Genomic DNA, 26,384 nt, shown 5'->3' on the forward strand with positions numbered 1-26,384 from the left:
AAGAGGCAGTTGAGCAGTGAGTGGGTAGCTGAAGAATTAGGGAGATTGTAAGGGACCCCCAAACAGGCATGGATTAAAAAAAAAGAAAAAGATGGGGTAGTAGGGCAGGAACTGTATACAGCCACAAATGCAAAAAAAGGGCTGCTAGGGGAAAGCACACTGTGTGGGAGCAAATGGTGGAAAGAAACAACGACGGTGGGCAAGGACCATTGCCCATCTTCCTGGGCAGTGAAGGGGGATGCTGACATGGACCTGAGGATGACACAGGGCACGCTCCCACCGTCCTGGGCTGTGCTCGGGCTGTTTGGCCCTGTGCTATCTGCTGTGCTGCCTGTTAGCTTACTGACAAAGGTGAGAATGTACTGTCATAAGATTCTCCCTAATAAATCTACCTTAATTAAATCATCTTGCAATTTAGTCGTGGAGACTATACTTTCTCCACCCAGCTACCGTGGTTTTCCCAGGCACGTGAGCTGGGTATTTAAACCAAGGATGGAGTTTGTGTGACTGTAGCAGGTTCCATATCCGGACTGAGGAAAAAGTAGAAGCATGTATCAAGCATTTCATAATGTCCCCACAAAAGGAATAAAAAAAAAAGGAACAGGTGTCATGGATTTGCTAAAGATAATTTTCACCAGGGGAAATTGAAGGATATACCACAAAACCGACATGAAAATAATAGTTCAAGTGAACAAAAGAGGAAGGACCTCCTGAGGAAAATCATGTTTGGAAGGACAGTATTCCCTGAACAGGCCTGGAAAGCAGCAAAAATGTATCTCATGGATGGAGAATGTAAAGAAAGAATATGAAGTGTGAGCTGGAGGGAACAGAGGCTCAGAGAAGCTGCACCAGTAAGAGTGATAAAAGCCAGGGCAGTGAGCAGCAGCATGGTGAGTCCACCACACGTGCCACCTGCGGAGGGGTCTCTGCTGCTCAGGGAGGACATAAGGAGTTGAAAAGGCAACTAACAGGAGCCAGAGGGTGGAAGAGCTGCCCTGGGAGCCTAAAAAGGGGACATAACATCCCCCATTACAGGGACCATGCTTGCCACCAGGGTCCTGCTTTTACCACCCTGTGCCTTCTAGGTCCAAACATAAAAACTCTGTGGTACAAAAAGGCCTTCTGCCAATAACTTAGTTTTAAGGCTCACAGATCTGTTGATCACCAATGATCTCAGCAGGCACCGAGTCGACAGATAAGTACTGAGTCAGCCATAAAATAGGGAGCTTCATCTTGGAACATATGATGAGATTGAATCAGAGAAGTCAAACATCACTGTCAACAGAGAGGATTATGAAAAGGCTGTGTTTGGCTCTCCACCACCAGCAGCACACGGCACTGTCTTGTGAGGAACATGAGTCAAAGGAGTTGCTGCCAATGGGCAGCTGGGCTGTGCATGGGGAACTGCAATGTGCTGCTGGGGAACAATCAAAACAGGCCCTTGAGGCATCAACGATGATCTAGCAGGGTCCAGATGGCCAGAGGTTCGTGTTTGGATCCCATCTATTGAGTGAAAAAACATCAGTTGTCACCACAAACTTCATTTGCCTGTAGAGGCTGAAGTGGCAGGTGGGTACAACATCTGGGTGGTAATCAGTGTGTACCTTTGAAATGAAAGATGATCCTCTGAGCAGCTGAGAAACATCAATAATAAACAAAAGGGTCATCAAAGGAGACTAATGTGGAAACAGAGGTGGGTAGTAAATAGTGAATGGACAATTCAAAGGTTTAAAATAAAGGAAAAAGAAGAAATATAAAGAAGCACGATATATAACCATATGGCATATGAGCTTGGAAATCATGCAAAGGATCACATATTAAAACAGAGGTGGAAAATACAAGGTCCTGCTTCCCTCAGAGAAACTTCTCGAGGAAACGTACCCCAAAAGAAGCAGTTATGAGAAGCAACCAGAGTAACGCAGTTCCAGTGCCACCATTGAAAACAAACTCACCAAGTGTTACCAAAAGTAAGAGACAGCTATGGACGTAATGCTAGCCAAACCAGTCTTCCCATGGCAGCTGAGTTTTATTAGTTTGGGTCTTTGTGCTTTCCTACTATAAACAAGGTGATCATGTATTGTTCTCAAAGTCTCTCAACACTGCCTTAATTAGGCAGCTTCCAAATGATCTCTGTTGTTTATGCCATATTATTCATAAATCATGACCATGGTCATATTCAAGCCCTTATTGTAGGCTCTAACATCCAGTGGTGATCACCTCTGCCTTTTAATACAGGTTTCTGAGCCTTTGATATGACCATCTGAAGAAGGTCCTACAACATGTGTTGGCAAAAGAGCCAAATGCTGCTAAGATGAGCATTTGTCTCATGGCAAGTTCTCAAGCCTTCCTCGCACTGAAGTAATGCCATCAGATGGGTGGCAGCTGGTGGTAACCTGCGTTAGGGAAAATCAGAAAAGCTGCAGCAGGGATCATGGAGCAGAGAGCCTGGACCAGCACAGAGCTGGAGCAGATGGACCCTACTTAGCTTTGGCGGGTAAATTATCTTGGAAGGAAAAAATTGATTTTACATGTGAATAGTCCAAGCTTTTTAGCCTGGAAGACAGTGAATGAGGAAGAGCTGTTAACATCTGTTTCTACCTATGTAACAGGCTTCCTATGAGCTGGACTGGGCAGACTGGTCTATTTAAACATTAGAACCAGAACACCTTTGCTACAGAAAGAGGGCAGCAAGCCAGGCAGGATGCCAACACATATATCTGGCCTAAAAAATGGAGCAAAACCCCAGACTGTGAGCAAGGCTGCTCACATTGCCTGTTTACTGACCTGCACCAGCACGGCCAGGAGCTGGGTGTTGGAGGAAGGTCCTTTTGTTGACATTCAAGAAACTCATCGGCAGGTTACAGGAGAGGTGGCAGCTGGAAATTACACTTTCTTTTGCTCTGCATACACGTGGGGATGGGATTGGGAACAGGGTGGCCATGGCAGTGACTACCTGATGCCACCATCACGGCAGGTTTTATGTCAGCCAGTGCGATGAGTTGCTGGGGCAGCGCTCTCCCGAGGCAGCACTCTGCAGCGGAGCCTGGACTGTAATTTTTCTAAGAAGAGACTTGAAACCAAAAGCTATAGCCAGACACAATAAGCACTGTTCACACAGTGTACCGGGGCAATACTAAAAAACACATGGCTCGCTTTACTGATGGTTAAATACAATTGGATTAATCACTATCTAATGGTTTTCCTTATAACAAACTATTCAGATACTAAGGTCAGATTAAAACATAAGATCAGGTTATTACTTAATGAAACAGGTTTGTATTTGTAGTAATATAAATAATACCTGCATCTTGTTAGAAAATTTATATTTTATATTTTTCTCTGCTGTCATATCCTTATTTTTAATAGCTTTTCTTTTGTAAATGACAGACTAGAGAAGTATGCTGTTGTCTCATTCAGCAACAGAAGCTATATTCAAATTAAAAATCAATCAGACTTCTGTAATCACCCTTTACTATGAACTGATACAGATTTTCATGGGGATGATGTTAGTAATTAACTTTTCTTCTTAAAAAAGGAAAACCAAATGCAAATGCAAGAAATGTTTCTGGTTTACAAAATTACACAGTGCGACTTTGCGCTACTCCATCAGCTTCTGTACGATACGATCAGGCACAGGCACTGCCCGTTTGGGTAAATTGCCTGGTTATGCAATTCGCTCTTCCCACTACCCCATAGGTTTGAAATGGCACAATTACATCTTTCCATTACTGCATGGGTTTGAAATGACACTGATGAGTAATATCAGAAAATCTGTTTTTGTGGTCATAAGGTGCTGTGGAATGTGGAAACTCCGCACTTCTTGATCTGCCGCCTTTGTGTTACAGTGATAATTCCAATAATTGGTTTCTTACTGCACAGAAATACTTTCTGTATTACTGCTAAGAGCTCACTATACTGACAGATTGCACCCCATTAAGTTTTTAAGTAGAGCTTAAGAAGAAAAGACAAGCTCCACAGCAACACAGCTGGGAGTAATGCTGACCAGTAGCTTTGCTATACGAGTGCTGCTGCTGCTGCTGCATGTCGGAGCAATGCACGCATTATGAACGCATCCGTGCTGCATGGAAATGGCCAAGGTGTTCACTGGGGCAGCTGCTGGAGTGAAGCACAAGGCAATGGTAAACCATTTCCACTGGTAGTGCCAGGTTTAATTTATGTATAAATGCTTACTGAGCAAGACAAGGGGAAAAAAAAATCCACAAAAAAAAAAAGATTTCTCTTTCAGAAGAACCAGTTATGTCATGACAGTTCCCAGAACTCCAGAGTGACAGAGAGGATTTTGCAGCCTCATCACTTTCTCCCTGTGCTGCAAAAATTGCCTCCATTGTACTCCTTAGGTCTATTACCTGTTAAAGCCGACCAAGAACAAGCAACTGTGCCTTCATATGGAAAGTATGTACTGTTATGATATTGGAAAAATTACTGCAAGACCTGATGTTAAAGTTTAAACACTGAATGCAAAGGAAGGTTTTCACAATGTTTTAAATTACAGAGGCTTTTTAATGTCTTCTGTTGGAAAACATCTCCGTTTGTTGTGCCAACACAGAGGTGTTGGACCCTTATGGAGGCCTTGGGCAGTACGTTAACACTATAACAGTAGTCATCATCTATGCTTAAGCTAAACAGATCAAGCATCCAATTTAGGGCAAATTTACAGCTCTATGTTATAGAATCTTTTAAAAAGTAAGTTCAGCTTCTGCACAAAGCTTTCCTATATCTACATGCAAGTATGGGCTCTTGACCTTTACATGTTAGACTACATTTTGCTCACAGATAAAAGAAAACAAGTTTCTGGATGATTCCGCATCTTACACATCTCCACTTCTTGTGAATGCAGGTCTGAAATCCAAGCAGCTGGAAGAAGTCTACAAAGTGATGTGTTCAAATCCCCATTCCACACTCGGGTTCAAGAAGAACCCTCATGCACGCCAAGTGACATTTTATTCCAAGCGTCCCTCCATTTCAGTGTTTGGTGAAGGGCAGTCCATCCTCGCTGAAGGAACAAAAACCCTCAGAGAGAGAAGGGAAAATGCTGAGGGATGTGCAACCCCACAGAGCATTTATTTGAATATACATTAAGAAAATAAGTCACACAGTTTTCTAGCAAACTAGAAAACAAAGTGGTTTGATGTATTTCAAAGGTCCACTGAATTTTGTGGAAACAGTGTGTACTTACAAACAGCTCTCCTTGAAATTTGCTCCGCTCCCATAGGAGTGGTGCAGGCTTTTCCCTTCAGCCACAAAGATGCTGGACCAATTTTTGATGAGCTTTTGTACATGGCTTCACTTGCAGCTGGCTTGCAGTCGGAGACAGCTGAAACCATCCTCGGAGTGTTTCACAACCAGGTATCAGCACGTGCAAACCGGAGCTTCAGAGCAAATTCGAGGGGAGAACAAACACTCAAGGTTGCCTTGTTTTGCCTCAAAAGGGCACTCTAGCATCTTTCTTCCCCAATTCTTATGAAACTCTTGATACAACAGCATTTCCTATTTAAATTGCTAGTTTATTTTTTGACCTCCCATTTATAAAAGCCTGTGCAGCCATGGCTTTGTGCCTTATGGCATCACATGCAGCCATGGAGGATGCGGGCACTCACTTTTCCCAATGGATAGCTTTGTATGGACATAGCAGTGAGGAATCAACCTTTCTACTGGTGTGCTCCCAGCACATGCCGTAAGTAACATTTAAGCCTTTGTGAGTATTAAGATATGCAGCTAAATCTTGCCATTTGAATGTTGCTTTTGTATGATTAAATGTACACATGCAAATGAATACACCAGATTTAAGCTCCTGTCTCTCTGCTATTCCTTATTATAAAAAATCAGTATTTATCATTATTCATATATGAATATTAGCTTGTATTCGATGGTCAAATGACTCTTCCAAATTAAATTTGTACAACAAACGAAAAAACTCAGAGGGGAAAAGAAAGTTCTACCTGAAAAATGAACGATATGAAATACCAATCAATGGGTAACTCTCTAAGCAGTGTGCTCTAAGCTGCATCACCCCTGAACTCTGAGTAACACGCTGAAGGGAGGAATTCCTTTCTCTTTCTGAAATCACAGAAAAGAACGGAAAGAAATCTTTGGCTGTCGGCTTGAGACAAAGCCTTACCAAATCAAATGTGCATTTTCCCCTGGGCTCAGTTTTTGTCTTTCCACTGACTTTGACTGATTTGCAATAGTGCTCGCACGTGCGTGCACACACACGAAAAATGGAAGGCATGGGCGAGTGGAGGCTGCCCTGCCAGCATGACTGGAGCTGGGGGGAACGGGAGCAGATGAGCAGGCAGCTAGAGCAAAAGTATTCCTTTACACTTGTTTACTTTAACTGGATCCAAATTAATTTGTGGAACATTCCCTTTGGGCCTGGTAGGCTCTTGAAAGCAAAAGACCATTTGTTTTTCCTACTGACACACTAACTGCTAGGTTCGCATCTGCTGGGCTTCTCTTCTCATGGAGGGCTCCCATCCTCTGTATCTCCATCTCTGCAAGGGTACCACAGCTACATGTTCTCAAAGATTTTATAACTCCATACTATGGCAATGCAATCCTGACATCTAACTATAGAAGCACTGGCAGCATATCTCATCAACTGAGACTGACAATGACATCATTTTGTCTCAAAAGGATTTTTTCTGTTTTTATAACAACCACCACAAGCATGATCTTGCTTCCCAAACAAGGCATAGTTCATTTTTTGCCTAAAAGATGGTATAGATAGAATAACACGATTTCGTAACACCATGCCAAGTAGATAATATGGCAATGAGAAAATACTCACATTTTAACTTTAAAAATATCATCATGAATAAACAGAAGAATAACTACAGAGTAGGGAAAGTAAATTCACATGGCTGCTTTACAAGCTGCAGACTACTTCCATTACACTCAGAGATTTATGAAACAGAGATATTGGACTTCCCTCGGGCAGGCAAGTGAGTATTTTACTGCATCTGCCCTTTCTTCCTCATCTTACACATAACAGGCGGTTTGATTTCCAATAGCATTAAATCGAAGGCTTTGGTATGAACACATGGGACTCTGCTTCCAATACGCAGCAGTAACTAATAGTAAAGCACATGAAATAAGGAAAACAATAAATATTCCTAAAACAGAGAAAAACGCAGTGCAACAAAGACAGGGATTTAGAAAATTCTATAGGTGTACCTTGATTAAAATAAGACAAGGTTTTAAAATATGCAATTATGTAAAAAAGACACTACAAGATAAATTCTTCCAAAATATCTCATAGTTTACCATAAAATAGTTGCTTGAATATTCATATTGCTTTTTCTCCTGAAAAAACAATCAAACAAAATAAAAATTTGACCATATCTGCAATAGGTCTGCAACTTTGTAGGACTGCTGGTGCTAATTCCAAGAGCCCTCTCTTTCAGGTGCAGTCTATCACAGGATGTCTATTGCATTTGAGGGAAAAATGTAATGGGATAAAAGCAGTAAGACAAATTTGAAGAAAATAATTAAACCAATTAATTCAACAGAACTGGAATTTGTTTGTATCTTACAAGCTCTGACAAGTTGCTCCCCACAAGGGATCCTTCACTGTCCAGTTAGCAAACCTATTAGCAGTTCTGTCCAAATTGTCAGCTAATTACCCTGGAGGAAGTCAGTGATGGCCTATTACGAGAACCAAGAGGGAAAAGTAATGCAAAAAAAATGAAAAGGGAGAGAGAGAGAGGGGGGAACCTTCCCCTCCTGGCAAACCCTGCTCCTGCCAGCAGCCACAAGCAGTGAGATGCTGAACAAGGTGAATGCAGCATTTGTTCATCGTCAGGAGGGGTGGATCCTGGGCACCAACAACATGGGATTTGTGGTGGCTCAGACTTTTCTATAAGGAATTCTTTATATGTGAAAAGTTGTGACAGTTTAATGACATGTTAATCTGCCCAGGAAAATGCATGGAAAAACCTGAATGCAGATTTATTTACACCTGTTCATACCATCCTAAATCTCATTTATGATTTAGGTTAAAAGTTGTCTTGACAATTTGAACTAACCTATATACATTCTTTGGAGTTAATTGTCTTAAGCCAGAGCAACATTTCTGATACAAAATAGGCCAAAATCAAACAGAACTTGGAATCAGGCTAATGCAGGTCATGAGGGAGCTCAGGAGGTCCTTGGTGCAACCTCCTGCTCAGAGCAGGCTCAGCTCTGGGGTCAGACCAGGCCACTCAGGGCTTTATCCAGTCAGGGCTTGAAGACCTCCAAGGATGGAGACTGCACCACCTCTGTGGACACCCCGTGCCTCTGCCTGACTGTCCTCATGGGGAAAAAAGTGTCTCCTTACATCCAGACGGAAACTCATGTTTCAGCTTATGTCGATTGTCTCTTATCCTCTCACCCAACCCAGTCTGGCTCTGTCTCTTTGATGACCTCCCCCAGGCACTGAGGGTGCTCGTAGGTCCCCCCGAAGCCATCTCTGCTCCAGGCTGGACAAGCCCAGCTCCCCCAGCCTCTCCTCGCAGGACCAGTGCTCCAGCCTCACCATCTCAAGGGCCTCCCCTACCATTTGTCCAGTGTCTTTCTTGTAGCCCCAAGCTGGGCACAGGATTCAGACACAGTCTAACAACAGATGAGTAAAGGGGGTTAATTGTGAACAGGGTACAGGTCCCTGGGATGAGGACAACCCATCTCATTCCTTTAGCTACCTTTTCCTAATGCTGTCCAGTTGTTGTTGCATCTACCAACTAACAACTTTGTGTGCTTCAAACCCTAAGCAAACGCCAGCTAAAATACATTTTTTCGTCAAGCATCTGCCCCGCAACTTGTAGCTGTGAACCTGGATGAGAACTGATGCTCCAAGGCGAGCTTTGTTGTACGCCAGACCCTGCGGAGGAGTGCTCACAGCACAGAAGTGCTCCGACTCTCCAGAGCGCTTCTCCCCCCACAGAAGGCCATTCCCCTACAGCAGGGCCCCACATCTGCAGCAACTGGTCACCAACACATGAACTAGAGGAGAGTGCACATTATTGCTTGTCTATTTACTCCCACAAATTATTCTACCAGGGCACTGGTTTCTAAAGACGTATTATGTAGTGCTACCAATAGAGCATCACACTGGAGCATAGAAGTTAGTATCTTCCTCATTAAAATATTTTATTCATAAGCAAATAATAAAAGTGGCAGCAAATATTTGGTGACATGATTGAGTTTTAAAATATCTCAGAATAAACAGAAGCAATGCGAGCTAATTGGTTATGACAATGTCATATGCTTATAGCAAAACACGTCTCATCCTGAAATTGGAACCTCCTACGGCCTAGTCTGAAATACAAATACATACATAAAATGAGGAAATCGGCCCCATGTTTAGTTTACTATTGTTTAATAAGGCATCGGGAGTGAGAACGGACCTTCCCAACTTCAGATGTCTAAATGCAGGTTGAGCCAGTCACTGTGGCAATAAAAAGCAACAGAAGGAACTGACAATTCTAGGTCTATATTGGGATAAAATAAACTGAGCTTACAAATTTTCCTTTTTCTCCACTGATACAAAGAAGCATAGGACAACCTCTGCATTATGCCTCCCATCCCGTATTTCACATCCAGAGGTGTGTTCTTCGCCCACCACTTGTGTCAAGCAACACAATTTACCTTAGGTCTCTTTTACTGTGACCTAAGCAGAAATAAGTGGTATTGGTATGTTCATGCAGACATTTCTGCTGTTCAGCTCAAAATGGGAACTATCTCAGTTGCAGTAACCTGTTTGTGTGCTGCATGCTCTGTGAAAAACAAGAGCATTAGCAAAATGACAGCTTAAAACTTCTGCATCTGTGCTGTGACTGAAGTTGCATGACCAGTTAGCACAAATTCAGAAATGCTTAACTCAAGCAGGGTGCGTGCAATGCACTGTTTCAAGTTACTCTTACTACCCATGTAACAATAATGCCCCAAGGTTCCAGCTAAGATCAAAGGCCAGCGATATTACAGGGTGCCTACCTTCATAAGAACACTTTGTCTGCTGTGGACCAAAACAGGCCACTGCAGCACCTGAGGATATTACTGCTTCCAGGTGCACACTGCATCCTTGAGGTGGGGAGATGTGGTGTCTCCTGTAGGAAGGGGAGCAGTAGAGCACAAATGCTACATCTAAGCCACTGCATCTTTCCCTCTGTAGGGCAGCAAAATAGCAGATACCTGGGGTCCCTTCAGCTACAGCTGTTAATTTCACTACAGATGAATCCCAAAGAAGCAGTTCTTGCTTCAGATAACGTACAAAATAGACATGGCAACAGAGCGGTGAACTGGCTTCCCAAGATCACTCAGATGGTCAGGGAGTAGCCTGGGAGAAAATCCAGACCGATCCACTACACCATACAGTCTCCCAAACTAGCTACTAAATCAAAATCTTGTATTTCTCATAGACAAGTCTTAAAATGGGGCACATATTTATGCAGCAATGCCAATGGCCAGCATCAAACATCTAACCTAAGTTGGGGGCAAAGCCATGGTGTATCAAGTGCATGGTCTTAAAGACCGAGTAGGTCTCTGAAAAGTCTTACAGAACCAGGGGTAGGGGATGAGGGGGGAATTCTGCTCTATTTTCTCATACTTAGATCATCAAACAGGTACAGAAGTGCCAAAGGGAGGGAAAGGGGGAGTAATTCTCTCCCCTACATTGTGCAACAGTTACAGATATAAGGTGAAGTGACCCTTACTGCTGTTGAGGTCTCAGCTCACCAGCCAGTGAATCTACTCTTTGCTCAACACAACCTTCTCCTATCTACAGTCACTGCTTTACAAATTAACCTCGCTGTCGCAGCGACTGGCGGGTGAGGGCTTATTTTCTCCACCGACAAACAACTGATGTTTGCCTATTTCAGATCCCTGCATAAGCAAATATTGTTTAAGCGCTGAATTCCTAAGCAAGCTGAAAAATGCATTATTTAAAAAATGATTGTGTTCCAGCATTGCACAATGTTCATATTGCTAAAGCTACTTAATGCTTACACATCTAATGCATATATGTAGTAATTTGATACATTTTAACTGAACTTTTTAATAACTATTTCCAGTTATTCGTGAATTATACCACGACAAACTTGGACCAAGTGTTTCATTGGTCTCTACATTTGTGCATATCATTGGTTGCACATTCAGTCTCCTCTTCTGTGCACTCAAAAATTTCTACTTTTTATGAAGATCTGCTCTTCATGTGGTCTCTCCTGCTAGACAAGGTGCACCTCAGTCAGACTTCATTTGCTTTTTCAGTTTGGCAAGACCAGTGAGACATTCATCTCTCCATTTTCTCCTGGCATCCAGGGCTTTTGGAACAACTGGAATTTTTTCAGACATTGCCTGGAACAGAAAATTTAAGATGATTAAATCTCATGTTTTGAGTAGAAAGTTTCTCACCAACACTGTTTTTCTGCTTTCCCTGCATCGGACCATGTAACCATCCACACAAACTGTAATTTAGTCTGTTAAGTCACAAGTAATAGGCCACTAATTCTTTACATGGGTGACTGGAAACGACCTAATCTGTATGAGAAGAAAAGTGCTCGCACTTGGAGAACGCTGGCCTGAATATGGCAATGAAGGTGCCTACAGAAACAACAAAGCATCAGCCTCTTCTCTCGGCTTGCCCCACACAATCACTCTCTAGTCTCTTTGATAATAACCTTTGATAATTAAGGAGGAAGGAGGCAACCTGGCCATTTATGCTGCTGAAAATGTGCTCTAAACCAAATTCCTCTGTGTGTGTGTTCAAAGCTGTGATCACTCTTCTGGCTCCTAATAAACGTAATGAGGGATACCATGTTTATTAAAAACATTTTGTCTTAGGAGTGACAGTTACAATCAAAATGACAGGGGAAGACACATAAAAAACCCAGAATCATTATTTTTTTGTTTATTGGAATATGGTGAAGAGAAAGTACAGTACTACTTGAGGACACAAAAAGTTACCATGCAAAAATGATATTGAAAACAAAATGTGGAAAATTTCTGAGTGCACAATCGAAGTTGTTTTAGAAGTGCCAGTTAAATGTATCACTGAAAGAAGGAGAGGTAGTAAGCTCTGGCCAGGTAGTACATTGTAACAGATTTTCTTTCAAAGAAAAACAGCTGTTTTGAGAGTGCAGGTAGAGATCACAAGGTTATCTTTGCCAAAATAGCACCTGAGATCTTAGGTTTAAAAGGCAAGTGCTGAGAAACTGGGTAAAACCTGGACCTGCTACCAATGACTGGCAAGCTGCAGTCACTCCAGAAAAAAATCAAAGGGAGGGACAGAGGAGTAAGATAAGAAATGTTTAATGTTTTACTCTTAAGAGAGGATTCTTGCAAGCCCATCTTTGGTATTGAAGACTGAAGATAAGAAAGAGACAGAGAAACAGATGTTGAAGTGGAATCCAGCTTTCTATAAAGAAAACCAGACTGTTTCATATCAATTAAAAACTTCTAATCGTGAATAATTCCACAATTATTATTGGTTGTTATTATAAGCAGTCTATGTTGTTTAACCATAAAGGAATCTCCTTCCCTTTTAACATAGCTGATGTTGCACTACCATAAATAGGAACAAAAATGCTATCTTCCAGACAGACTGCCTCCATATTTGGAATTAATCTCTGACAGCCGATCTGGAACAATTCAACACATACATGTGTTCTTTAGTGAAGCATTAAACAAGGCAACTATGAAAAGGCAGGGTTAGGAAATCACAATACTTCAGTTAATACCTATGGTTGTACAAAATAGCCTATAAAGTGAGTATAAACAAATTCTGGGCTTAGAAATGTTAATAGACAAAACTAGGTCCCAATCCAGCATAGCACTTAAACACATCCTATCTTTAAACATGCAAGTAACCTTACCAGACTGCTCACGTGCTTAACTTAAACATGTATCTGCGTGCATTACAGACTGGAGCTCCAGTTTGTAAGTACACAAAACCAAGAAAAAGAACAGCAAGAAGAAAGAAGCTACAGGGTTTATGCAGGAAGATGGAGTAGGATGAAGACACAGGGAGAAAAGTCATGTAGGAAAGGAAGCCTGGAGCTCTGCGTATTACGTTAGAGGACACAGGACAGAAATGGTAAGAAATACCACAAAAGATTTCATGTCAACAACCCATAGTTGTTAGCAGTTGACTCCTCTGCCTAGTAATAATGTTACTCAGCTGCTAGATCACTTTCCCTTGATGTATGTCAAAGTGCTTTGAAAAGGGACTTACATGCATTCTGTACCGATCTTTTAATTTAAAGTACACAGTCACACAAGAAATACAGACTATGAGCACCTCTAACAGTAAACTGAAGCAGTACAAATATTAAAATAAAAGCTAACGTTCTTTGTTCTGAATGTCACTGCATTTATCAACTCCGTATTTACCTGACTGATTTTCTGCTCAATTCCACCCGAAAATTCTGGAACTGGTCCAAAGGCATTCAGAACAAGTCTCATACCTTCACGGTATCTTTCACAATAATTTGAAATACCTAAAAATAAGAGCGAAAAATTACATTTCAACAGAAATTCCTACTCAAGTTCAGTAAGGTTTACTGTGCTTAAGCACTATCTTAAATCAGAGTCCAAAAAAAAAAAGGTGCGCTCTTGTGCTTAAGACACCCAATTGTCATCAAAGGAAAACGGATTCTACCCACCACATTTCCATTAAGGTTAATGGAAAAATCATTTAAGATATGCCCTCATTGCGAAGCCAATTAATGTCACATACGAACCAGCAATGCTACGTCATGAGGGGCGTAGTGCACAACCATGGATATACTTTGCTTTGTTACTTGAGACCAGAAAGCTTCCCCAGCCAGTGTCCACGAGGCAAGTGCTCTCACCTCTCCTCTCCTCCTGTTTCATATGTGTCATATCAGTTGAAGCATTCCTGTTGTTACTTTTATTTATTGACCTGGAGTGTATCAAAAGCCCAGGGGGAAAGGGTCAAAGGCATGGAGACCCAGGTGGCCCCCAGTGAATGAGGAACGGATGGATCTTGCAGGTCAATACCTTGTATTGCAACTGGGGTTAACAGCAGGGATTTGTTTTTTATGACCACAGGACCCTCTTTGACAGTTGAGCACTGCTAGGGGGAGAAGAGATCCACCTGACAAAGTGGAGAAAAAGCATCTTTGTCCAAAACCTGGCCAATCTGGTGAGAAAAGCTTCATATTAGGAACACTGGAAAAGTGAGACTGTAACCTGTAGTCCAAGTGAGGAAGGGTTGCACAGGGGTGGAAAGAAAAGAATGAAGGGTAACAGGTACACGAGAAACCTCAAGAAAGTGTAAAAAAAAGGCAGAAGTCCATGTCCAGTGTATGGGCGCAAATGCATGCAGCCTGGGAAACAAGCAGGGGAAATAAGAGCTCCATGTGTGGCCACACAACTACAACATTGTTGGAGCAACTGAGGTGTGGTGGGATGGCTCGTGCAACTGAGTGCTGCAGCGGACAGATACAGACTTCAGGAAAGACAAGGAGGTAGTGTGCTTTCTGTCAAGAAGCAGCTCAGATGCACGGAGCTATTCTATGGGACGGGTGACTGGCTGGGTGAGAGCCTGAGGGTCAGCACCAGTGGAGAGGCCAGTAATGGACAGCATTCTCCAAGGGCAAGAACAGTCCATCCTGATATTCAGGAAGACAAGTAAACGTATCAGAAGATCAGCTTGGATGAGCTCCAGTGCAAAAAGGCAGCATACAGGAGGTGGAAGCAGGGACAGGCTGTAAATGAGAAATTTAAAAACACTGCCTAGGCATGTAGGGCTGCTGCCAGGAAAGCCAAAGCTCCAGTTGAGACTTGCAAGGATGTCAAGGGAACAAGAAAGATTTCTGCTGTTACCTTAGTAATAGAAGGCTGAACAAGGAAAGTGTGTTGCTGAATGGGTGGCTGGTTTAGCGACAGGAGAAACAAGTAAAGTGGAGTTACTTATTGCTTTCTTTGCTTCATTGACAAGGTCTCCTATGCCTCTACGCTTAGAGGCAGGGTTCAAGGAGAAGAGCTATCAGTAGTAGATGACAATTCAGTCAGTGACTATCTGCAATAACTCATCCCCACCGGAGACCATGGGATGAGACAGATCGTATCCAAGGATATGAGAGAAATGGCCCATGCCCTTGCAAGGCTGCATTCTGTCCTAGTTTAAAAACCATGCCAGTCAATGCATCAGTGCCATCATTTGAGATGCCCAGACAACTGAAGGCAAATATTGCACCCATCTTCAGAAAAAGTTGAAAGAACAATCTGGGGTACTATAGGCCAATCAATCTCACTTCTGTCCCTGAGTAAATCAAGGAGCAAGTCCTCTTGAAACAAATTCCTGGGCACAGGAATAAGAAGAAAGTGGTCGTGAGAGCCAGCAGGTCATCACCAATGGGTACACCATGGTGTAAATCATGTCTGATTGACCTTGTTGCCTTCTGTGATAAAATCATTTGATTTATGGAAATTAGGAAAGTAGTGGATATCATTCACCTCAACTTTTGAAAGGCATTTGACACTGTCTCCCATGATATACTTTTATCAAAGTTAGGACATTAAGGTCTGCATACTTGGACAACAGGTTGGATACTCAGATTCAGAGGTAGCGGTTAATGGGTTGTAATCTACCTGGAGGCCAGTAAAAGTGGAGTATTGCAGGAATCTATCCTGAGACCTCTACTGCTTAACAGCACTTGCTCACAAAGTTTGTGAATGATACCAAATTGGGCGGGGGTGGGAGGGGCAGGGGCGTAGACCAGCTGATACATTGGAGGACCAGGCTACCGTCAGGCTGGAGGAATGAGCCAATACAAAACCTAAAAACAATTCAACAAGGACAAATGCAAGGTCCTGCACCGCAGAAGAAAGAGCTCCTTGCAACAACACAGGCTTGTGAACACCAAGAATTTCTGGTCCTGGTAGGCAGCAAGCTGAAGGTGAACCAACAGTGTGCCCTGGCAGCAAAGAGGGCCAACAGCACCCCGGGCTATGTTAACAGCACAACCAGCAGACTGAAGGAAGTGATTACCCTCTTTTACTCAGCACTCACTAGACTGCATCCAGAATACTGCATTCAGTTTGGGATCCCCCAATACAAGAAAGACACTGACAAACTGGAGCAACTTCAGCAGAGGCAACCAAAATGGTGGGGGCTGGAGCATTTGCCCTGTGAGGAGAGGTTGGGGGAGCTGGGCTTGTTCAGCCTGGAGCAGAGATGGCTTTGAGGGGACCTGACAGCAGCTCCTCAGTGCCTACAGAGAGGTCACTGAACAGACAGAGCTGGGCTCTTTACAGTTGTTGCATGGCAGGAGGACAAGAGAAAATAGGCACTATTTGAAATGAGAGGTTCAGACTGGATACTCCAGCACTGGCACAGGTTGCCCACAGAATCTTCATCCCTGGGGGTTTTCAAGACTGGATGAAACCCTGAGCAGCTTGGTCTGACCTCAGAGCTGTCCCTGCTGTGAACATCTTAAAAACCATGTGGTCAGAGAACCTGAGAACCAGCTAACTGGTAATAATGGGTAAAACAGCAGTCAAGTACCTTGGCTGAATTAGGGAAAGGTCCAACTTCCATCAGCTCAAGTAGGAATCTAAAAAAAATTACTGTTGAGGCACTAGAGAGTAACTGGAATGATAAATGCACCAAAAAGAGAAATTGGTCATTTAGTCAGACACATACATCTAGCAGACTTTTTAATGCTATTAACTACCACATAATCAAGAAAGGGTAAGGCAGCCTTTCCCACTGTACATCAATCAAGAAGTCATGAGCTGCATCACAGCAGTAAATGAGCAATGCTTGTCTGGCAGTATGAGTGTGAATATCCTGATGAACACCCTAGATCTGAGAAGAGAAGTTCTGAATATCCACTAAAAGCTGGTGACAATCTTCCTTTCCTGAGAACCAGAGAGACTGAAGAATTTCCATCCTTAACTCATTAGCTAATTATTAAAGCAAAGAGGAGAAAGCTGCAGAAGACAAAGGCAAGCAGTTACAGTCACCAACTCTTTCACAAAGGCTCAGGAGATCTTATAGACTGAGTATCATGAACCTGAACTGCTCACGGTCTTATCCAACCACAAAATGCAGGAAATGTAAGTGGGGTGGCCTGACTACCACACAAAAGAATGCAACTCAGGTCAAGAGTCATTAAGCAGTCTCTTTCCTGAACAGCTTGTAGACAGTTCCCTGGAATGCAATACTGTGTGATATCAATACCGTAGAAATCACACCTGTCTAACCCTAAATGGCTGAGGTTGAAAGGTGGATGAAGGAACAGAAACCTCTGATTACTGGCAACTATGAATCATAACTACACCACTTATACTGCTCAACATGCCTGAAATCGCTGAAGTAAAGGTTTTCCAAAAGGCTTCTGAGGTCAGTAAGACTATGGAGAATACTCTTGTTTCTGGACCAAAGACAGAAGAACTTTCAAAGGACAGACGCTTAAGGAAGTATTAAATTTCCCTGAAGAAATCAGCACTCTGAAGTCACAATGACCACCAGATAAACAACTGAAAGGACACAACGGGAGAACATGTCCATTGCATGACAGCAACGTGGAGAGATTTGAGTGTATTCAACTCTCTTAAAAAACAGACTAGAAACATTCTCCAGTATCTGAAAGAAGGAGGTGCTGAGAAAAACATCAGCCTTGTTAAGTAGCTCAAACCTATATTTGGTGCCAAGAGTGTGCCAATCAGCATTCAGTCAGCCTGTTTCCTTGTGTTATCTACCCATGGAGCACATGTGTTCCTAGAACACACTCTGGGGTGTTCTGGCCTTCTCCAATGCAAAAAGGGAGGTCTGCTGGACATACAGGTATATTGGTGCTCCAATGATATGAAAATTTACTATTTTGCTCAATTTTCTTGATTGACACACAGCCAGAAATGTTAAATTGCCTGGTGGGTTCCAAAACACCATTGGCAGGAAGTGAGATTCAGGAAGAGCATCGTTACTGTGGGATGTGGAACAGGCTGTGATACAATTCTATCACTTTGTTGATGGAGTAAGCAGAGACCATCCTCCTCTGTAAACACTCTGGAAAGGACCACTGGTTATCAGGGTTTACTGACGATACCCTGACATTAGCATAACTGCTTGCCTGTTACATGTTAACACCTGGGCTCACAGACTTTGGCACCTGAAGCCAACCCAGATCAACCTACAGGGGATATGCTATCCACACGAGCAACCTTGGGAACACAAGACAATTCTGGAAGAGGATCATGCACCAACCACAAGACAATATTTACATTTCACGTTGCTCATGTGAGCTTTTTCTTCTAACAGTGAGGAGTCTAGGCAAAAAGTTTGCCCCCACATCACACAACATCATCGAAAGTTCCCAGATGTAGAAGTAGAAACAACTGACGCTGAAGAGTGCAGAACTATATGGACTTGGGTACACCTTGCTAACTCACAACTGCTGGCAGCAGCTGTTGCCAGCTGGACAATCACAAAATCAAAAATAGCAATTCAGTCAAATATGGAAATTCAGTCAAATACGGCAACTCAAGCAAATCCACATGAGCAATTGGTGACTGAAGGAATGGTAAACAGAGCAGTGTCAGTTACCAGTTATTCTGGTGCTTATCTAGCTGACTCAGGTCTATGACATCTAGATCAGTGCTGAATAATTCAGCTTTGGTACTTGTCCAAAAGTCAAGGAGAACCTCTCAACCACCTCGTAAGCTTGTGTTATAATACCATATATCTGAGTAGTTTTGATTCTGGTACAGTCAGGAGAAGGTAGAAGAGACAACTGTGTGCCAGAAATCTTTTCCATGAGCCTCAATCTAAAGAGATAACATTAGTATCCTGGGAAAGCTGAATGCTTGGACACAGCTGATCCATTTACCTGGCGAATGTGAACTCCTGAGCTGGAGATGGCCTTCATAGCTCACTCAGCCAGCTAGTCCTGGAAACTGAGTTCCTACTGGAAGCTCACCTACAACTTGAATGAATCAGAACCATTTCTGGGTGGGTGTAGCTCACCAATGCATCAGAGACATGCCAAACACAGGCTAGGTAATACAGTTCACTCACTGCATGCTATGTATGAATGAAAAGAAGCCTTATGCAAAGTCAGCAAAATAGGAAGAGGTTAAAAAAAGTTACGAGTCTGGAGAAGAGCAGCAGCATTAGCATAGTTGATCTCAACATTGTGATTGAAAGGGCAACATGCAAGCATGTATCCTGCATGCCAAGCAGAGGGTAGACACTGCAAAAAAGAGTCTCAAGTGAAGGAAATACACCGAAAGTTAGAATACACAGATGGTCTCACTCTAAGATTAAAAAAAAAAAAAGTTTCAAAATAGCTAACTCAAGATAGCACTCCCACTGTGAAATGTTGGTGGAGACCAGTGCAATCTTTAACTTGGTTTAAGTAATCAAGATCAACCCTATGCTGCCAGCTTCAAGAAGGCACTTGAGCAATGGTGAATATTGCTAGAAAAATCACTTTGCTTTTCAACTGCAAACTCAAAACTGGCAAATATTTGACTCCAGGCCTTTAGACTTAGGAGTCCTTTGGTTCAAAGGTCAGGGCTATTGGAAAGGTGGATGAGAAGAGCACTTGACTGGAGCACAGGGACAAGAAGATGGAAAACAAGTGTGACAGAATCCCTTTAACTTTAATCCTTGTTGATACTGCCCGGGGAGCAGCTTAAGCTGGAAGAATTAGCATCTGTAAACAGTGTGAAACAGACAGGGCAGCACCTAGGAGCAGGAGAAACAGGAAGATGATGGCAAATGGTGCTATTAAAAACAATCAACATCTCTCCTTGCATGCAGTTGCTGTGCCCACACTGTGCCCCACTATCTCCAACTGGAGAAAAAGAATGAAAGATGCAACTGCGACAGAGAAAGAGGGGAATCCACTCACAGCACAGGACTGACAACAGTTTCCTCTTGTCTATGTGGTTTGTTGGCTCTCTGTCTAAACATCCATCTTCCTTGTGCACTCACCTCATCAGTGTTGGAGGGAAGGGGCTGTGGGAGAAAGCAGATGTTGTAGCAGGCACCTCAGAACCATGAACACAGAACTGAAATACCTCCAGGGAAGACAGGAGTTCCCTGAATCTTCCTTCCACCTCATGTTTACAACTATGGTGGAAAGTGGAAGAAGAGGAATGAATAATAAAATGTTCTAAGGCAGTAGTGGATACAGGATTATAGAGATGAAAAGGGGAATAGTCTATCTTCCTTGATAGTCCCAAACCCACCCAGCATTTCTGGCCTGTACAGTATAGTTACAGACACATGTTATCGCAATCTAGATGAGGGCATTGATCCAAAGCTTTTCAGCTGCCTGTATGTATCTAAGAAATGCAAGGCTCTTTATACTGCCAATGAAGGAAGAATAAGCTGCTGCTTATTTAGCTTCAATTAGAGTCCAGGCAGTTTCCAAAATAGCTGAAGAACTGTCCCACAAGAATTTGTTCACATAACTACACTTTGGGTTTGCAGGCCCTTACCTGAAGGACTTGCACTGCTGTGGTGCGAACATGGGTATCGGTGAAATGCCTCTAGTTGCATCATCAAGATGAACAGGGCATTGATAAAGGAAAAGGAACTCAGGACAGATATTTAGCTTAGAAGTACACGTAACACGCTTCAGTGCCCTGAAAAGACCTCTTTACAAGTGAGGTTCATAAGCATAAAGGTGATGGTAGTAGTAGGAAAAAGGAAGGGAAAACATGACAGTACAAAATGTGGTCCGTTCATGCATTATAGAATGTAAGCATCTTCAGGTATCTTAGCTTCTTCTATGTTAAGTCTCATTCCTTCCTCTTCATAAGAAAAGACAACAGGCATGAGGGCTGAAGGATGCAAAGCAGGCAAACTTGGTAAACCAGTCTGGCAAGGACACTACACATGGGGCAAAACAAGGAAGGTACCAAGATATTTATGACAGAAAACAAGAGACAGGAGCAAGTGTTACTAGCAAGGACAGGGAACACACCAAAGATAGAGGGTGCCTTATGTACCTAGTATTAACTTGATGACTTTGAACCTGAGGAACAGCATAATAAGATACTGTAATGACTCAAAAAGAGTAGGCGAGATGGTCAAGCCACTGATGTAATAGCATCAACAATTTGAAGAGACCAGGGTGGGGCTGATTTTAGCAGGTAAAATCTAAGGAGAGGCTGCACTTGGTAAGAATGAAGATGACTATGGATGAGAACAGAAACGAAGAGGCATATTTCAGGAACATCATGGAGGAATCTGTCAAGGATAAGTTACGTTCAGAGAAAAAAAAAAGTCCCGACCTCTTTGTTTCACTGATAGAGAGATGACATTTCTAGACATCACAGCTCCAAGGAAATCTTTCTAAATGTAACCCTATCTTCATCAAGGGTGTGTCTGAACACAGATGCATGCTCTTAGTTAGGGTGTGAATTCACAGGACACTGGCTACTCTGTATTAATTCCCATATGAATTCACTTAGACTGTAGTTGCATGAATACTTTCAACTACCCTAATACAGTGGTAGCACCAAAAATTTGTGCAGGACTGCTGTGAGCTGGATCAAGGAATTAAACTGAGTTAATATGAACCACTTCTTCTGTTAGATCAGTTTCAAATCTGTGAAGAATTCCTCAGTCTGACCACTTGGTGACCACACATATTCTTCATCAGCCCAAGGGAGAAGGATGCATCAAGAGATGTTCTTTAAAACACATCTATAATGGCTTGAGCAATAAAGAATCACAGAATCATAGAATGCTTTGGATCAGAAGAGACTTTAAAGATCATCCAGTTCCAACCCCCCTGTCACAGGCAGGGACATCCTCCACCAGACCAGATTGCTCAAAGCCCCATCCAGCCTGGCCTTGAACACTGCCAGGGAGGGGGCAGCCACAGCTTCTCTGGACAACTTGTGCCAGTGCCTCACCACCCTCACAGTGAAGAATTTCTTCCTAATATCTAATCTAAATCTTTCAGTTTAAAGCCATCACCTCTTGTCCTATCATTACATGCCCTTGTAAAAAGTCCCTCCCCACCTTTCCTGTAGACCCCCTTTAGGTACTGGAAGGCCGCTAGAAGATGGCCCCAGAGCCTTCTCTTCTCCAGGCTGAACAACCCCAGCTCTCTCAGCCTGTCCTCACAGGGGAGGTGCTCCAGCCCCCTGATCACTTCGTGACCCTCCTCTGGACCTGCTCGAGCAGGTCCATGTCTTTGTTGTGCTGGGGGCCCCAGTGCTGGACACAGTACTGCAGGTGGGGTCTCACCAGAGCAGAGTAGAGGGGCAGAATCACCTCCCCCCACCTGCTGGCCACACTTCTCTTGATGCAGCCCAGGATGCAATTGGCTTTCTGGGCTGCAAGTGCACATTGCTGGCTCATACTCAGTTTTTCATCCACCAGCACCCCCAAGTCCTTCTCCACAGGGCTGCTCTCGAGCCATCCATCACCCAGCCTGTATCTGTGCTTGGGATTGCCCCGACCCAGGTGCAGGACCTTGCACTTGGCCTTGTGGAACTTCATGAGGTTTACACGGGCCCATCTCTCCAGCCTGTGCAGGTCCTTCTGGATGGCCTCCCTTCCCTCCAGCGTGTTGACCGCATCTCACAGCTTGGTGTCATTGACAAATTGCTGAGGGTGCACTCAATCCCACTGTCCATGTTGCTGACAAAGATGTTAAATAGCACCGGTCCCAATACTGACCCTTGAGGAACATCACTCATCACCAGTCTCCACTTGGACATCGAGCTGTTGACTGTGACTCTTTGAGTGCAACCATCCAGCCAATTCCTCATCCACCAAGAGGTCCATCTGTAAAATCCGTGTCTCTCCAGGTTAGAGACAAGGATATCATGTGGGATAGTGTTGAATGCTTTGAACAAGTCCAGGTAGATGATGTCAGTGGCTCTTCCCTTATCCACCAATGCTGTAACCCTGTCATTGAAGGCCACCAAATTTGTCAGGCACAATTTGCCTTTGGTGAAGCCATGTTGGCTGTCACCAGTCACCTCATTATTTTCCGTATGCCCTAGCATAGTTTCCAGGAGGATCCACTCCATGACCTCACTGGGCACAGAGGTGAGACTGACTGGCCTGTAACTCCCCAGGTCTTATTTTTTTCCTCTTTTTAAAAATAGGGGTCATGTTTCCCCTTTTGCAGTCAGCAGGAACTTTGCCGGACTGCCACAACTTCTCAAATATGATGGATAGTGTCTTAGCCACTTCATCCACCAGTTCCCTCAGGACCCACGGATGCACCTCATCAGGTCCCATGGACTTGTGCGCCTTCAGGTTCCTCAGACGGTCTCGAACTTTATCCTCTCCTATAGTGGGAGGTTCTTCGTTCTGCCAGTCCCTGCCTTTGCTTTCTGCGACTTGGGCAGTGTGGCTGGAGCACTTGCCAGTGAAGACTGAGGCAAAAAAGACATTGAGTACCTAAGCTTTCTCCATAGCCCAGGTAGTTAGGTCTCCCATTTCCTTCTGGAGAGGGGTCACATTATCTCTGATCTTCCTTTTATCACTAACGTACCTATAGAAGTTTTTCTTGTTGCCCTTGATGTCCCTCGCCAGTCTTAACTGATCAGGGCCCTGGCTTTCCTAACCTGATCCCTGGCTGCTCGGACAATTTCTCTGTATTCCTCCCAGGTTACCTGTCCTTGCTTCTACCCTCTGTAGACTTCCTTTTTTTGTTTGAGTTTGTCCAGGAGCAGCTTGTTCATCCACGCAGGCCCCTGGTTCTTTTGCCTGACTTCTTTGTCAGGATGCATCACTCCTGCAGTTGGAGGAGGTGATCCTTGAATACTGACCAGCTATCTTGGGCCCCTCTTCCCTCCAGGGCTGTATCCCACACTACTCTGCCAAGCAGTTCCCTGAAGAGGCCAAAGTCTGCTCTCCTGAAGTCCAGGCTAGTGAGCTTGCTGTGCACCCTCCTCGTTGCCCTAAGGATCTTGAACTCCACCATCTCATGGTCACTGCAACCAAGGCTGCCTTTTAGCTTCAGGTCCTCCACCAGCACCTCTGTGTTGATGAGAATAAGGTCCAGCATAGCACCTCTCCTCGTTGGCTGCTCTACTACTTGGAGAAGGAAGTTATCATCAATGCATTCCAGGAACCTCCTGGATTGCTTGTGCCCTGCTGTGTTGTCCCTCCAACACAAGGACCAGGGCTTGTGAAAGTGACGCTGCCCCTATCTGCCTATAGAGGGCGTCATCCGCTCGGTCTTGCTGGTTGGGCAGCCTGTAGCAGAGCCCCACTATAATGTCACCTGTCCCTGCCCTCCCTTTAATCCCGACCCATAAGCTCTCAGTCGGTTCCTCTTCCATCTCCAGGCAGAGCTCCATGCACTCCAGCTGGTCATTGACATAAAGGGTGACACCCCCTCATCTCCCTTGCCTGTCCTTCCTGAAGAGCTTGTATCCTTCCATTCCAACACTCCAGTCATAGGAGCCATCTCACCACATAAGATCAATAAGATCATAGCCCTGCAGGCGTGCGCACGTCTCTAATGCCTCTTGTTTGTTCCCCATGCTATGTGTGTGCGCATAGAGGCATTTAATTTGGGCCCCCAATGAAGCTGACTTACTGGCTGGAATTTTTTTGTGCTGCTCTTCAGGTGCTCTCCTGCTGACCTGAGATCCCTCTCCAGGCTCTGGGCATCTATTGCTGGCATTGGCATCTGACTGCTAGGAGTGGGGTGGATTGAGGTTCCCCTCCCACAGTGACTTTAGATTAAAGCATTAAGAATTCCTGTGCAAGTCATGTGCTTCTTTCAGAAGGTGGAGGGAACCACTTTACACCTAAGAGTCCGTAGAAGGAAACTGGTGCGCAGCAGCCAACAGGCTGAAAAATTCACACCTCTGCTTACTGCATGCAAACTTCTTCATATAGAAAAGCCCTGCAGCTGCATAGAGGCAAACAGCAGTTCTAGAAGGACTACAAACTGCTTTCTTCAGCCTATTAGGAAGTGAATTGAATGTGTATAAACATGTACAAAATAACTGGTGGGTTCATGAAAGAAGAGGGTTTTGTACGATTATGTACCACTGTGATATTTCATCACAGTAGTACCCTCTTACAATTACTCCTCAATTAAGTCGAGATATTGTCCTAAAATGTAACACGCGGGTTGGACAGAAATGGAGGTAATCTTTCTTTTCTTAGATTACACTACCTTAACTTAGAGATTCTCACACCTTTTGCTTACTAGCTTGTGGTGCAAAAAGCTCCTGAACTGGGTTAGAACTTCGATTGCTCCCTATGTGGCGGCGTTAAAGCAGCGGCCGTAGCAATGGAAATAATCTCTGCCTTTGAACAAGCCACCATGCCTGCCTACAGTAATTGTTAACACACATGCTTGGCTATGTTATGCCTAGCCAGACAAGAAAAATTTCCTTCTTTTGAACTATGCCTTATGATTCCCCCCTTTTCCTTTCCATGTTTTGTGCTTTTCATACAGCACAACCATTCTGCTCCTATCATCCAAAACCAATTAATCTGGCAAGTGCTTCCAAGACAAGCAAGCATTCCAACTTCCAGCAAGAGAAACACAATGTTGACCATGAAGACTCATTCCTAGCTTATCAGATATCTGCACTTATATTATAGGGGCTGTACATCAGCCCAAATTTCCACACAACTCCTGTAGACACCTGTATGAATACCACAGTGAGTGACAGGTAGAATACGATCCTGGAACTGTGTTTTTATAAATGCAGGCAACAAACTAGCAACCGAGATCCCTCAGCCTCCCCCTGTCCAGCTCTTCTGCCAGTATTAGCAGCTTAGATCAAGATTACATTCCAACTATATCTCACTAAATAAACCACTAATAAAGTAACTGATCCAAGACACCCAAACGTGAAATCCATACGAAGAACTTTTGCTGCAAATATGTAAACGGGTAAAATTACTCTAGTGAAGTCTATTGATGTTCCTGGTAACAGACAACAGCATGTGCTGTTGTGATGCTGCCATATGAAATCATAAGATGACAAACTCAAAAGACAGAGCTTACTGAAACTGCAATCAACATTAATTTTATTTACTGAAACCACCAATCAACCCCAAAGGGTTTTCCTTCCTGTCTGTTGCAATTCAGTTCTCAAATTGCTGTAGCTGCTTCTGCTCCCCTTAGTGACTTGATGCTGTCAGTTTATTCCATGTTCAAGGCTGTTGGCTCACTGCCATATATTCAAAATTCCTAATATTCATGCATGGATTAATGAGTTATCTAAAGTGGCCTAGATAATAGCTTTTGATAGGACCATTTATGAATACAGAGGAAAGGATGTAAGAACTAACACAGGGGACACCTGGCATTAGCACATAGGAAGTTCCTGGGAGGAGCTTGATGTATGCATCCCACAGAGAAAGACATAATACTGATCTCATAAAAAAAATAAATAATTCAAATAATATTCTT

The 26,384-nt window shown here is 43.5% G+C and overlaps 1 protein-coding gene across 1 annotated transcript in view; it reads right to left on the reverse strand.

The window, feature by feature from the left end:
• Positions 1-11,235: 11,235 nt before the first annotated feature.
• The window catches only part of CRYL1 (crystallin lambda 1), a 64,892-nt gene continuing 49,743 nt past the window's right edge, over positions 11,236-26,384 (reverse strand). Inside the window, exons 7-8 of the mRNA XM_086481805.1 lie at positions 13,384-13,490; positions 11,236-11,349 (exon numbers count right to left, since the gene is read on the reverse strand). Of these exons, the coding sequence (XP_086337931.1) occupies positions 11,236-11,349; positions 13,384-13,490 (221 nt within the window). The remainder of the gene's footprint in view (positions 11,350-13,383; positions 13,491-26,384) is intronic.

The sequence above is a fragment of the Leptosomus discolor genome, chromosome 1 (genome assembly GCF_034619465.1).
Source record: "Leptosomus discolor isolate bLepDis1 chromosome 1, bLepDis1.hap2, whole genome shotgun sequence".
Taxonomy (NCBI): Eukaryota; Metazoa; Chordata; class Aves; order Leptosomiformes; family Leptosomidae; genus Leptosomus; species Leptosomus discolor.